The 15,055-nt window shown below is 44.2% G+C and overlaps 1 protein-coding gene across 4 annotated transcripts in view; it reads right to left on the bottom strand.

The window, feature by feature from the left end:
• Positions 1-3,454: 3,454 nt before the first annotated feature.
• Positions 3,455-15,055, bottom strand: part of LOC140199863 (5'-AMP-activated protein kinase subunit gamma-1-like) — a 64,640-nt gene continuing 53,039 nt past the window's right edge. For 3 of the 4 annotated variants that reach the window (XM_072262372.1, XM_072262369.1, XM_072262373.1), the window contains 3 exons: positions 14,658-14,804; positions 11,773-11,866; positions 3,455-4,746 (listed from right to left, as the gene is read on the bottom strand). In XM_072262372.1, coding sequence (XP_072118473.1) covers positions 4,715-4,746; positions 11,773-11,866; positions 14,658-14,804 — 273 coding nt within the window. In that variant the 3' untranslated portion in view covers positions 3,455-4,714. Of the gene's footprint in view, positions 4,747-11,704; positions 11,867-14,657; positions 14,805-15,055 lie in introns of all 4 variants that reach the window. The other variant, XM_072262371.1, reaches the window with a different exon arrangement.

Genomic DNA, 15,055 nt, shown 5'->3' with positions numbered 1-15,055 from the left:
TCAAAGACCCCACCCACTCCAAATTCTCACTCCTTCCCTCTTCTATCAGGCAACATGCAAAAGCCTGAAAGCACAAGCCACCAAGCCCAAGGACAGCTTCTACCCCACTGTTATCAGATTATTACATGGTTCTTTCTCTGTTGGGTCTTGACCTCACAGTCTATCTTGTTATGGCCTTAGACCTTATTGTCTGCCTGCTCTGCACTTTATATCAAATTTCTACAGATGGACAGTGTCTATATTTCCTTTGATTTGGTATGTCACCAATGACTTCACTAAGTTGTTACTGAAATACTGTGGAGAGCATTCTAACTGGTGGCATCACTGTCCGGTCTGGAGGAGCCACCGCACAAGATCAGAAAAAACGCAGAAATTTGCAAACTCAGCCAACTGCATCATGGGGAATAGCCTCCCCACCATCACGGACACCTTCAAAAGGCGATGCCTCGAGAAGGCAGCATCCATCGTCAACCATCAGGACTTGCCCTCTTCTCATTGCTACCATCAGGGAGGAGGTACAGGAGTCTGAAGAGAGACACTCAATGTCTAAGGAACAGCTTCTCCCTCTCGGCCATTAGATTTCTGAATGGACCACGAAACCCACCTCACCTTTTGCTTTCTTTTGCATGACGTATTTTTTTCTAATTCTTATTGTAACTTATAGTAATTTGTATGTATCACATTGTATTGCTACCACAAAACAACACATTTCATAGCATATTTCAGTGATAATATACCTGATTCTGATTCCAATTCTGTTGTAGGGTAATGGAATTGGGGGGAATGTACATAATTCACAACCACCGACATTGAGTTAGGGTTTTCTTTAAGAGGTGGTCTGACATGTATTACATGAAGTTCCGTTACCACACTTTCTGTGTTCAGGTTTTGGAGTACAATAAATGAGTTGTTACGATTTTTCTTAAATATAAAATGCCTCATGTCATTTTATTTGCGAAAACCTACTTTGGTAACCCTGAGGCTCCAGGACAATTCCAGAGAAATTAAACATGTCGGCCAACACAGTTATTTTGAAACTGCCAGAACTTTGGGAACAAATGCTGTTGCTTAGTTTGTACAAGCCGAGGCCCATTTCGCCTTGCCAGAAATCACTGCCAACAACACCAAATATTTCTATGTGGCAGTGTCACTCAGCAACTCCACGGCTGTGGGAGTGGTGAGTCTACTAGAACATCCACCTGAACACAATAAATCTGATCACTGAAAACTCACCTTTTACAGACTTTTGGACTTTCAAAGTCTGAACACGCCTAACAATTGCCCTCCATGCCCAGCCCGGCCTCAGTGATGCTGGGCCATCGGAGCTAATGGACCAAATGCTGTCTCTCCTGGGAAGTCACCATCTTTTTATTTTTAAAGAAATCTTCATGCAGCAAACGCCCGATCAAGTTCGCATAGCCCTCACTCATACACCTGTAAAGGAGCTTGCTAAAATGGCTGACACTCAGCCAGGCAACAGTGCAAAATTCCTCCTCTTTTCACTACCTCATTAAGCACAGTCAGCAAGGCTTCCAACATAAGCATGTGAAAGAGACTACTAACTAATGCTGAGACCATTTTGGATGACCCTGGGTCTGTGTTTTTACCACGCTTTCTTTGGTATGAACATTAGGAAGTATCGACCACCTTGCATCTTCGACAGTGCCAGCGAAACAGGACGTCAGAGGTCTGTGAACAATGTGGGTTCCAGCTGCCCGTGTCATCTACTGTTTATTATGGACACCCTTTCAGGGTGACACTTTCTGTGTGACACAGCAATGAAACCTCACTGGAGGCCGCTAATGGCAGCAAGGTTCAGTGGGTGATGTTACACATGTGACTTCATCCTAACTGAAGTAGTTACACCTCTGCTCAGCGCAGATTTCCTGTGAGCCCAAGGACTGCTAGTTGATCTTAAGAACTGCTGACTTGTGGATGCCGAGGACTGGGTCGTTACCCTGCTCCCCCAGTTAGTTCCTCACAATGACTCTGTCAAGCACGTGCACCACCGCATGTGAATTTACTCGACTGCTGGGCGAATTCCCAAACCTCACCAAGCCCACATTCTCCACAACAGCACAAAACATGGGGCTGAGCATCACATTCCCACAACTGGCCCACCAGTCCATGCCTGCACGCATAGACTGGACCCAAAGATAACATTTGAGATGGTTGTCGATCCCTTCAATTTTTTTGTAGATCCAAACTTGCTCAAGAAGTGAAATTGTTTCATTTGCACTCTCAGTTGTTTCTGGTGTTTCCAAGTCTGAATGTTTGAAGCCACAGTGAGCGAAACAGTTCTGAGTTGTCTTACTGCTTATTTCTTGCCAACTATCAGTGACCAAGATCACTGCTTTTTGAACACAAACTGAATCCTCTTAAAAACTGTTTGCTCTAAGCATGGGGTGTGTCTAATGGCTACACGACAGGCGTGCAACTGTGACACAACTTAGAAAATGTTTGGCAAGTTTCCTGCCCCAATTATGTGGCATATTAGCCCAAATAAACGAAGGGAATCCCGACTATTTCCATGATTGGTTTTTGTTCACATTGAGCACATTTACAAGGAGTGCTACCACAAGAAAGCAGAATCTGTCACCAAGGACCACCACCAGCCAGACAATGTGCTCTTCTCACTACAACCATCAAGAAGGAGGTACAGAAGCCTTAGATTCCACACCACCAGGTTCATGAACAGTCGAGCACCTGTGCTCCATCCGCCACAACAGACAGGATCTCCCAGTAACCACCCACTTCAACTCTCCTTCCCATTCCCATTCAGATATGTCCATACATGGCCTCCTCTACTGCCATGATGAGGCTAAACCCAGGTTGGAGGAGCAACACCTCATATACCATCTAAGTTGTCTCCAGCTCCTTGGTACGAACATAGAATTCTTCAACTTCCGGTAATTCCCTCCCCCTCCCTTCCTTTATCCCTATGTCACTCTGCCCCCTCCCCCAGCTGCCTATAACCTCCCTCATGGTTCCACCTCCTTCTACTGCCCATTGTGTTTTCCCATATTCCTTCTTCACCTTTCCTGCCTATCCCCTCCCCGCTTCCCCTCCCCCATCTCTTTATCTTTCCCCTTACTAGTTTTTCACCTGGAACCTACCAGCCTTCTCCTTCCCACCCTCCTCCCACCTTCTTTATAGGGCCTCTTCCCCTTTCCTCTACAGTCCTGATGAAGGGTTCCGGCCCGAAACGTTTACTGATCATTTCCACGGATGCTGTCCGACCTGCTGAGTTCCTCCAGCGTGTTGTGAGTGTTGCTTTGACCCCAGCATCTGCAGAGTATTTTGTGTTCATGAAAAGTTATTACCCTTCAGGCTCCTGAACCAGTGTGGAGAGCAGAACTCACCCCAACACTTAAACTGATTCAACAATCTGTGGACTCACTTTCAAGGACTCCACAACTCATGTTCTCAGTATTATTTATTTATTTTTCACTTTTTTTTGTTATTTGCACAATTTGTCTTATTTTGCACATTGGTTGCTTTTAGTCCTTGCTATTTTATAGTTTTTCATAAATGTCATTGTATGCTTTATTTTCCTGTAAATGCCTGCAAGAAAATGAATTTCAAGGTAGCATATGGTGACATATTTGTACCTTGATAATAAATTTACTTTGAACTTTATTCTGCGGAAACTTATAATGCATTGAGGTCTGGTTTAGGTACCAGGGGTTTCTGATACCACCAACCATTTATACCTCTCAGATCTTTAACCCCTACCACCCAAAATGTTGATAATAATGGTGGCTAGAGAACACCAGCATCTCTGAGATCCCCTCATTCTGAAATAAGTAATCGATCCCCTATCGGCAGGGCTGCATGGTAGCCCGCCTAGCATTTAGCGCAATGTTTTACAGCAAGAACAATCACCGATCGGGGTTCAATTCTTGTCATTGTCTGTAAGGGCTGGTACCTTCTTGCCTTCACTGTGTGGGTTAGGGTTAGTAAGCTGTGGACTTGCTATGTTGGCACTGGGAGCACGGCGAGACTTGCAGTGTGTACCCAGCACATCCTCGGACTGTGTTGGTCGTTGTCACAAATGACGCATTTCACTGCATATTTTGATGTTTCGATGTCCATGTGACAAATAAAGGCAATCTCTCTTTCATTGAATCTGTGTCTGAGAGCTTCCTGCATAGAGAGACAGCCGTGACTCGGGACAGGTTTTCACAGGCCCTCAATACACCCTGATAGAAATAGGCATTTTTATGTTTATCGCTTATCTTCCAAACTTTCAAACTATCAATTTAACAGCACATGTCTGATTGTTAACCATGGGGTTGAGCTAATTAGTTTCACTGCACACCACACCACACTGTAAAATCAGCATACAACTTCAATCTAAATCTGTGCTTCTAATCAAGTGCAAAACAAGAATTAAACGACAATCATAATTGCATTTTGTTTATGGTGAACCTCATTCCTATTGTGCATTAACTTAACTTCCTTCTCCTGCTATCTCGATCTTCAACCCAAAGGTGCTGCGGAAGTAGTATAGACAGGAACATAGCCTTAAAGAGCAAGCTTAAAACAGGACATTAAAGCCTAAGACTGTCACTGTAGGAAACCCTTTCCCGTGAAGATCATGGAAAGGTTGGCATTTGTCAGGAAGCTGTTCCTGCTAGGAGTATTCCTTCTCTGAAATCCGTTTACATCCCATCAACGCATGATCTGCATGCTCCTGAAAAGCGTACTGATCTCAGGTGGAATGCAGGAACTGGCCCTTGGGATCTGTAGAAATAAATGGCAGAGAAATGAATTAAGTTACACATCTGAGGGAGTCATAGAGTCATAGAGCACAGAAGCAGCCGCTTCGGCCCATCTAGTCCATCCTGAACTATTCAATGGCTTACCGCTTACCTTGAGCTCAAATGTCACCTCCCCCCACTCCCCAGCTGAAATGTTCTCCCATCACTGCAGTTTGGCAGCCGATCTGGACTGTGAGTCTGTCAGTGAGAAGGGCAATGAGGTGCCACAGAAAGAGCCTCTGTCTGCCTCATGACTCATGAGTACTAGGGTCAATTCTCACATCCAGAGTCGCCTGCGTGGAGTCTGCATGTTTTACTTGTGACTGTGAGCAGGAACAGCTTCTTCCCTTCCATCAGATTTATGGAATCTACCTTATTATTCCTTTTATTTATTTATTTTTCATAATTTAGAGTATGGATTTGCACTGTACTTCTGCTGCAAAATGACAGATTTCACATCATCAAGGAGCTGACAATGTCTTCCCTCGGACCCTGTGTGAGGCTAGTGCAGAAATTGCTGGGGTATTGAAATCATCCTCAGTCTTGGTAGGATTGGAGGATAGCTAATGTTCTTCCATTGTTGAAGAAAGCTTCTAAAGGTAATCCAGGAAAATGAGGGCCAATGAGTCTGACTTAAGTTGTGGGGATGTTTCTAGATATATTCTAAGGGACCAGATATATAAGTATTTGGATAGACAAGGACTGATTTGGGATAGTCAACAAGGCCTTGTGTGTGGTAGGTCATGTCTAACCAGGGAGGAGATTGCTGAGCCTCTGGCGATGATCTTTGCATCATCAGTGGGGACAGGAGAAGTTCCAAAGGATTGGAGGGTTGTGTATGTTGTTCCCTTATTCAAGAAAGAGAGTAAAGATAGCCCAGAAAATTATAAACTGGTGATTCTTACCTCAGTGGTTGGTAAGTTGATAGAGAAGATCCTGAGAAGCAGGATCTATGAACATTTGGAGATGCATAATATGATTAGGAATAGTCAGCATGGCTTTGTCAAAGGCAGGTCGTGCCTTACGAGCTTGATTGAAGTTTTTGAGGATGTGACTAAACACATTGATGAAGGAAGAGCAGTAGATGTAGTGTATATGGATTTCAGCAAGGCATTTGATAAGGTACCCTATGCAAGGCTTATTGAGAAAGTAAGGAGGCATGGGATCCAAGGGGACATTTCCTTGTGGATCCAGAACTGGCTTGTCCACAGAAGGCAAAGAGTGGTTGTCGGTGGGTCATATTCTGCATGGAGGTCAGTGACCAATGGTGTGCCTCAGGGATCTGTTCTGGGACCCCTACTCTTCGTAATTTTAATAAATGACCTGGATGTGGAAGTGGAGGGATGGGTTAGTAAATTTGCTGATGACACAAAGGTTGGAGGTGTTGTGAATAGTGTGGAGGGCTGTCAGGGGTTACAGAGGGACATTGATAAGATGCAAAACTAGGCTCAGAAGGGGCAGATGGAGTTCAACCCAGATAATTGTGAGGTGGTTCATTTTGGTAGGTCAAATATGATGGCAGAATATAGTATTAATGGTAAGACTCTTGGCAGTGTGGAGGATCAGAGGGATCTTGGGGTCTGAGTCCATAGGACACTTAAAGCTGCTGCGCAGGTTGACTCTGAGGTTAAGAAAGCATATGGTACTTTGGCCTTCATCAGTCGTGGGATTGAGTTTAAGAGCTGAGGGGTAATGTTGCAGCTATATAGCACCCTGGTCAGACCGCACTTGGAGTACTGTGCTCAGTTCTGATCACCTCACTACAGGAAGGATGTGGAAACCATGGAAAGGGTGAAGAGGAGATTTACAAGGATGTTGCCTGGATTGGGGAGCATGTCTTATGAGAATAGGTTGAGTGAACTCGGCCTTTTCTCCTTGGAGCGACGGAGGGTGAGAGGTGACCTGATAGAGGTGTATAAGATGATGAGAGGCATTGATCATGTGGATAGTCAGATGCTTTTTCCCAGGGCTGAAATGGCTAGCACGAGAGGGAACAGTTTTAAGCTGCTTGGAAGTAGGTACAGAGGAGATGTCAGGGTTAAGCTTTTTTATGCAGGGAGTGGTGAGTGCGTGGACTGAGCTGCTCGCAACGGTGGTGGAGGCTCATACAATAGGGTCTTTTAAGAGACTCCTGGATAGGTACATAGAGCTCAGAAAAATAGAGGACTATGGGTAACCCTAGGTAATTTCTAAGGTAAGGACATGTTCCACACATCTTTGTGGCCGAAGGGCCTGTATTGTGCTGCAGGTTTTCTATGTTTCTATGTTTCAATTTTATAGAATTTTTCTAGGAAGTTACTGGGAAAGTTGATGTAGGCAAAGCAATGGATTCTGTCTATGTGGACTTCAGCAAGGCCTTTGAAAAGGTCCTGCATAGGAGGCTGGTCAAGGAGGTTTATTTGCGTGGCATTCAGGATGAGGTAGTAAAATGGTTTAGACATTGGTTTTGTGGGAAGTGGTAGTAGGTGGTTGCCTGTCTGACTGGAAGGCTGTGACTAGTGGTGTGCCACAAGGACTGGTGCTGGGTCCGTTGTTGTCTGTCATCTGTATCAATGATATGAATGATAATGTGGTAAACTGGATCATCAAATTTGCTGATGACACCAAGATTGAGGGTGTAGTGGACTTCAAGGAAGACTATCAAAGCATGCAGTGTGTTCTGGAACAGCTGGAAAAAATAGGTTGAAAAATGTAGACAAATTGGAGATGTTGCACTCTGGGAGGACAAACCAGGGTAGGACTGACACAGAGTGTAGCAGGGCACTGAGGAGTGCAGTAGAACAGTGGGGTCTGGGAATACAGATCCATAATTCATTGAAAGTCGCGAAGTGGGTAGATAGTGTTGTAAAGAAAGTTTTTGTCACATTGGCCTTCATAAATCAAAATACCGAGTACAGGAGTGGGGATGTTATGTTAAAGTTGTATAAGATGTTAGTGAGGTCTGGTTTGGAAAATTGTGTGCATTTTTGGTCACCCATCTAAAGGAAAGGTGTAAATAAGATTGATAGAGTACAGAGAAAATTTACAAGGCTGCTGCCGGACGCGAGGACCTGAGTTATAGGGAAAGATTGAATAGGTTTGGATTTTATTCCCCAATGTGTATGGACTCACTTTCAAGGACTTGAGAATTCATGTTTTCACTTAGTTAATTTATCGATCAATCATTTATCTATATGTTTATTTATTGTTTGCTTATTCATTTATTTGCTTGTTTATTTTTAAAATTTTTATTCGCACACTTTGTCTTCTTTTACCCGTTGGTTGTTTGTCAGTCTCTGTTTTCATTGATTCTATTGTATTTCTTTATATTTCTGTGATTGCCTGCAAGAGAATGAATTTCAAGGTAGAATATGGTGACATATGCATATTTTGATAATAAATTGACTCTGAACTTTGAATAATAGTTTTCTGCTGGGTTTTATCCTCACAGAGATCACACCAAAAGCCCACAATTTGGTGGGATAACTGGCCACTGGTGTGTAGATAAGTGGTGAATTCTGGGAAAGCTGATGGGAATGTGGGGAGAATGTAAAATAATATGTGATTAGTGCATACAGAAAAGAGCCGGAAAAAAGCCAACAATATCATGAAGAATCTTACCGACACTGCTTCCAGACTGCCCCAATCCTTTGAGGGAAGAAGCTACACAGCATCCACACCAAGACCACTAGAGTCAAGAACAGTGACTTCCGCCAAGTCCTCCACCCACGAACCCACTACACCACCCCTACCACCATTATATCATCATGCAATGTTACTTCACGTATATACAGTCATTCCTTGTATATAGCAGTTACTTGTACATTCTGTTCTATAGGAATCTTTTTATATTTATTGTCCTTTTTTGTTTTTTTAATTGCGTTCTTTATGTTTATTGTGTTTTTCTGCTGCATCAGATCTGGAGTAACAACCATTTCCTTCTCCTTTACTCTTGCAGATTGAAGAACGACAACAAACAGTCTTGAATCTTGAAAATTAGTGCAAAAGCCTACTCAATGACTATCACAGACCAAAAGGGCAGAAAGGCCTGTTTCTGAGCTGTGTGACTCTAACTATGATGATGATATCTATGATCAGCCTCTACTTCATGAAGAATTATCCATGAGACATTCAGTGCAGAGCCAATCTCCCTGCTCCTTCAGTTTCTGTTACACTATACCCAAGTACATTAGTTTGACAATTTGCATGCCCTAGTAAGTTCGTCCAATTCATGCCAACTCATTAAGTAGATGGTTTATGCCTTTACAATAGTTAGGATCATGCGCTGACATAAATAAAATGCTGGGAGCATGCTTACAGTAAGGGGCTACCAATCAAGTCAGCTGCCGTGCATGGAAATTACAATGAAGACAAACAGAAGCCAACATCTATGGCTTGATGTTACTCCATTGTTAGAGCCCAGGTCTAATTACCACTATGCACTAGTTGCCATGTAGTGAATGCAATCAACTGGTCTCCTCTCCACAGACTCTGTCTACAGTTGTGTAGGAAAATGGAGAGCTACATGGGCAAAATGGAGGGTTAGATTAACCTTAGAGTAGGTTAAAAGCTCAGCACAACATCATGGGCCTGTACTGTGCCGTACTATTTTATGTTTGAAGTGCACTTCGTGCTGACTTGGTAAGACAGCCAACGTAATCAAAGTCACAACCCACCCAGAACATTCTCTCTTCTCCCTTCTCCCAATGGGCAGAAGGTACAAAAGCCTGGAAAGCAGGCTCAAGGACAGCTTGCTACATCCATCAAAGTTGCTGGTGAATGCAGCAGTCCAGGCAGCATCTCTAGGAAGAGGTGCAGTCGACTAGTAAGACCTCTTACTAGCTCTTCCTTCAGTTAGTCCTGACGAAGGGTCTTGGCCCGAAACATCCACTGTACCTCTTCCTGGAGATGCTCTCTGGCCTGCTGCGGTCACCAGCAACTTTGATGTGTGTAGCTTGAATTTCCAGCACCTGCAGAATCCCTTTTGTTTGCGTCAATAACAGCTTTACTCCATTGCTGTCAGACCCTTGAATGGCCCCCCAGTGTGAAAAGATGGTTTGCACCTCATTGCCTGCCTATACTGTACTTTTTCTGTAGCTGTGATACTATTCCACATTCCGTTATCATTTTATCTTGTTCTACCTCAATGCACTTTATCTGTATGAACAGTATGCAAGTCAAGCTTAGTACACGTGACAATAGTAAATCAATTTATTGTCATTGCAGTTCCAATTCCAGTTATCTTGCCATTTTAGTACCTTGATCCCTAAATGAGGATGAACAACATATTGAAACAAAAGTCGGCATAAATAGGATGTTGGAGCATATCAGGTCAAGCATGGAATTTAAACACGAGAGATTCTGGAGATGCTGGAAATCCAGAGTAACATTCAAAAATGCTGGAGGAATTCAGCAGGTCAGGCAGCATCCATGGAGAGGAATAAACAGTTGTTATGAGGAGCCTCAGCCCTGTTTATTCCTCTTGATGAATGCTGCCTGACCTGCTGAGTTCCTCCAGCATTGTGTGTTTGTTACTAAGCATGAAATTTACAAAGGTCATGTCATCTGCAGAAATTCTCTGATGACTCAGCAATAGTTGCATGTATAAAGGGAGGATGTATATAGGGCCCTGGTAGAGGACTTTGTCAAATGGAGCAAGTTAAATCATCTGCAGTTCAACATAAATAAGACAAAGGAGATGGTGATGGACTTTAGGAAGACTAAGCTTGCACTGCTCCCTGTTACTATTGATGGTGAGGATGTGGATGTGGTGAGGACCTACAAGTACCTGGAGATGCACCTGGATGACAGACTTGAGTAGAGCACCAACACAGAGGCTGTGTACAAGAAGGGCCGGAGTCACCTCTACTTCCTGAGGAGACTGAGGTCCTTTGGAGTATGCAGGCCTCTCCTTCACACGTTCTACCAGTCTATTGTCACCAGTACAGTCTTCTATGCGGTGGTGTGCTGGGGCAATGGCATCAACATGGGTGATGCCAACAGGCTCAATAAACTGATTAGAAATGTTGGCTCTGTTACAGGAGTGAAACTAGACACACTGGAGGCTGTGGTAGAACAAAGGACCCTATGCAAAATCTTGCGATTCTGGACAATGTGTCTCACCCTCCACATGCCACCTTGGCTGAACAGAGGAGCACTTTTAGTAATAGACAAAGACAACTGCGCTGCTCCAAAGAACGCCATATGAGGTAATTCTTACCCTCAGCCTAGGCTCTATAATGAGTCAACCTATCGCTGGGGAAGTGATGACCCCCTCCTGTTAGACTGGTTGAGGTAACTTATTTTTTTATTCTTTCTACTTCTCTTGTAATATTTGTATATCTGTGCACTTCTAATGCTACTGTGAGACTGTAATTTCCTTTGGGATCAATTAGGTATCTATCTATCTATCTGCAGGTTTCTGCCCACAACCGAAAGGTGGAAGGTTTATTGGTGACTGGAAATTGTCCCCAGTTTGTAGATGAGCAGCAGAATCTGGGAGCGGGAGTTAGTGGGTATGTGAGGAGAATGAAATGGGATTAGTGTAAGATTAGTGTAAATGGGTGTTTGGTGGTCAGCACAGACTCGATAGACTGAAGGCCCTGCCTCCAAGCTTTTCAACCCTGCAGTCTCTAGGAGCACCTTCCAATCAAACACCACCCCTCACTCCACCACCACCGGCTAACAAGGCTTCAAGCCAAGATGTGTAGATCTATCCACAAGCAACGTGCACAAAGGACAAATGAAAACAACCTCATAATCTATGCAATAGGCCATCAGGTCAAAATAAAATGTAGTGCGAATCCTTACATTTTACAAGCCTGTGCATCCTGTAGTCAGGCGATTGGGTATGGATACGGACTACATTGTATGTTGGGCCTGCCGAAGATCAGAGCTGAGTTCTTCCTTTCACTCTAGTGCAGTCTAGATCAAGCCTGCCTGACAGGCAGCTCACAACCTACCTGATCACTTTAGAATGATATGGAAGAGAGGAGACTCATGAGTGTTCAGGAGGAAAGAGCGTTTATACCTGCTGGAGAGAGGACCAATGCTTGGAGCATGTCGGACAGAGAGACAATCCCGTGCACCATATCCTCCTCATCCACTAATACCAACCGATGGACCTGAGGAAGAGACATGAGCAGGTAAGGTGGGAAGACCAAGAAAAAGTTCAAAGAATCTGTACAAAGCCACTGAGACCATTTAAAAACTGGTTGTGACCCTGACTCCAATTTCTCAGCCAGTGACAGAGGCACGCCACAGAGGCAACAGAAATGACTCGCTGGAATGGTTCCAAGGATGAGGAACCTCTATTACAAGGAGAAATAGGAAAAGTTAAGATTAGGAAGGATGAGGAAGCTATAGGGAGGGTGTAGAGAAAATTTTCCAGGATGCTGTCTGGATTGGAGAGCATGTTTTATGAGCTTAGGCTGAGTGAGCTCAGGCCTTTCTCTTTGCAACGAAGGAAGAGGAGGAATGAGTTGATGTGTACAAGATGATAAGAGGCATAGATCAAATGGACAGCCAGAGACCCAGGGTGGAAATGGCTAATACGAAGGGGCATAATTTTAAGGTGACTGGAGGAAAGTGTAGGGGGTATGTCCGAGGTAAGTTTTTTTTTACAGTTTTTCCCCACATCCACCCACTTTCCCCCATCACCTGTCAGCTTGTACTCCTTCACCTCCATCTCCTTATGTTGGCATCTTCCCCCTTCCTTTCCAGTCCTGATCAAGGGTCTCAGCTCAAAATGTCGACTGTTCCCTTCCATATTCCCTTCCAGCACAAATGCTGAGTTCCTCCCGCATTTTGTGTGGGTTGCTCTGGATTTCCAGTATCTGCAGAATCTCTTGTTAATTTTTTTACAAGAGTGGTAGATAACGAATGGGATAGAGATTGTAAACCACAAATACATGACAAAAATGCCAAGGGAGAAAAGGGAAAACACACAATGTGCTGGAGGAACTCAATAGGTCAGGCAGCATCTATACTTACTGCCCATTATGCATTTATGGCACAATGAAGGTCCTCCATCTCCATCTTTACAGAAGGATTCTTCATTGTTGTTCCCATAACAATTGTTTGTTGACTAGTCAGGGTGTTAGTCCTGAGCTGAACCCCTGAACCTGGAGGACTTGTGGACCACTCAGTCTGGCCTCTACCCTTTGACATGGGTGACCCCACCAAGAGCCAAGGCACAAGACCCTGACTCCAGCCCTCCAGGTCAATGAGGTACACAACACTCCAAGCCCTATGACAAGATTGTGCTCCTCTAAGAGGAGGCAGCATCTATGGAGGGAAATAAATGGTCAAAGTTTCAGGCTAAGAACTTTAATCGGGACTGGAAAGGAAGGCAAGGGGACCCGTGGGAGGGAAAAGAATGATAGTGATGTGGGCCAGTGCATAAGCAAGAGCGAGGAAATGGAGAAGGAAAAAGAGATGGAGGGGAAGTGGTTAGCAGAAGTTTGAAAATTCAATATTCATTTCACCAGGCTGGAGATGGCACAGGTGGAATATGAAATGTTCCTGTAGTTAACTTTGAAGTGGAGGAGGATGTGAGGGAGGAAATGGGAAGTGGAATTAAATTGCCACTGGGAGATCCAGGCTGGATCGGTGTGGAAGGTCAAAGGAAGCAAAAGCAGCAAGAATTTTCAAAAGATAAGTCTATATCAATGTGAAATGTTCATTTCAGGTCATATTGTCCTTGAGCGTGCACTTCTCCCTCAAACAACGCTGCTGGGAAAAAGAGACTACCTCGCCATTAACTCATTATCTATAGGGCATCTAAATGTGTGGTAATTGGCTGCCGTACCATGAGATCAAAATTAAAGGAAGGATTCTAAGCTGGATTAGGGGTCATTATAGGAAGAATGTGGAAGCTTTAGAGCAGGTGCAGAGGAGGTTGACCAGGATGCTCTCTGGGTAGGAGAGCGTGTCTTTTCAGGACAGGTTGACTGCACTAAGGTTTTCCTCTTTAGAGCGAAGGAGGATGAGAGATGACTTGATAGAGGCATACAAGATGACAAGAGGTACTGACTGAGTGGATAGACAGAGATTTTATTCCCAGGACAGAAATGCCGAAATCAAGGGGACACCATTTCAAGGAGGAAAGCACAGAGGGAATGTCAGGGGCACAATTTTTACAAAGAGAGTGGTGACTGCATGAAACGCATTTACACGTTCAATATTCATTTCACAGGCTTGGAGATGGCCCAGGTAGAATATGGGATGTTATTCCTCTAGTTAACTTCAAAGTGGAGAAGGAGGAGGAGGTGAACAGAAACGTTGTTGAGGAAAGAGGGAGTGAACAGGCATTTTATTGAGGGAGGAGGAGGTGAACAGACATGTTATTGAGGGGTGAACAGACATGTTATTGAGGGAAGAGGAGGTCAACAGGCATGTTATTGAGGGAGGAGGAGGTGAACAGACACGTTATTGAGGAAGGAACACATGAATAGACATGCTATTGAGGGAGGAGCACGTGAATAGACGTGTTATTGAGGGAATTGGAAGTGGATGGTAGAGGCAAATACATTAAAGGCATTTAAGAAATTCTTGGTTAGGCACATGGGCTATATAGGGGGGAAGGGTTAGGCTGATGATAGAGTAGGTTTAAATGTCGGCAAAAGGGCCTGTACTGTGCTGTAGTGTTCTATGTTCTAAAAGCTCAGTGTTCTGGGTAGAGAGCCAAGGAGCAGATCTAATCAGTGGTTCTTTCAACAAACTGATCTCACAGGGCCAAAGGCCACCATCTCAGCTGTTTTTAGCTCAACTATTATCCTAAAAATAAATGCCCTGAGCTCCTAGGAAAGATTCCACTCTGCTGTGTTTCCCCTGTATCCGGTAGCAGCTGAGATGTCTGCGGTGCAACTGGATGCAGAGGGAGGGCATCGGTCACTGAGTTTGATTACTCCATACCTCATGTTCGACCAGGCGTTCAATGATGACTTCCAGGGTCTCGTGAGCATAGCACTTGAGAACGTTCTCGAAGCAGTGCCACCTCTGCTCCTGAACCTCCTTCACACTGACATCCAGGTTGTTGTAAGCTTTCTGGGCAGCCAGATTCTGCAGAAGGAGAAAGAGTGATTTCTTACATTTGGGAAGCACTTGCTAATTGCCACAATCTAGCCTGTCTGCCTCTGACGCCAAGTCATTAGATATATTTAAAGCAGAGGTTGATAGAAACATAGAAAACCTAAAGCACAATACAGGCCCTTCAGCCCACAAAGCTCTGCTGAACGTGTCCTTATCTTAGAAATTAGCTAGGATTACCCAGAGCCCTCTATTTTTCTAAGCTCCATGCACCTATCCAGGAG

Source organism: Mobula birostris, chromosome 6 (genome assembly GCF_030028105.1).
Source record: "Mobula birostris isolate sMobBir1 chromosome 6, sMobBir1.hap1, whole genome shotgun sequence".
NCBI classification, from domain to species: Eukaryota; Metazoa; Chordata; class Chondrichthyes; order Myliobatiformes; family Myliobatidae; genus Mobula; species Mobula birostris.
Note: the sequence above shows the minus strand (reverse complement) of the source record. Positions and strands in the feature narration are given on the sequence as shown.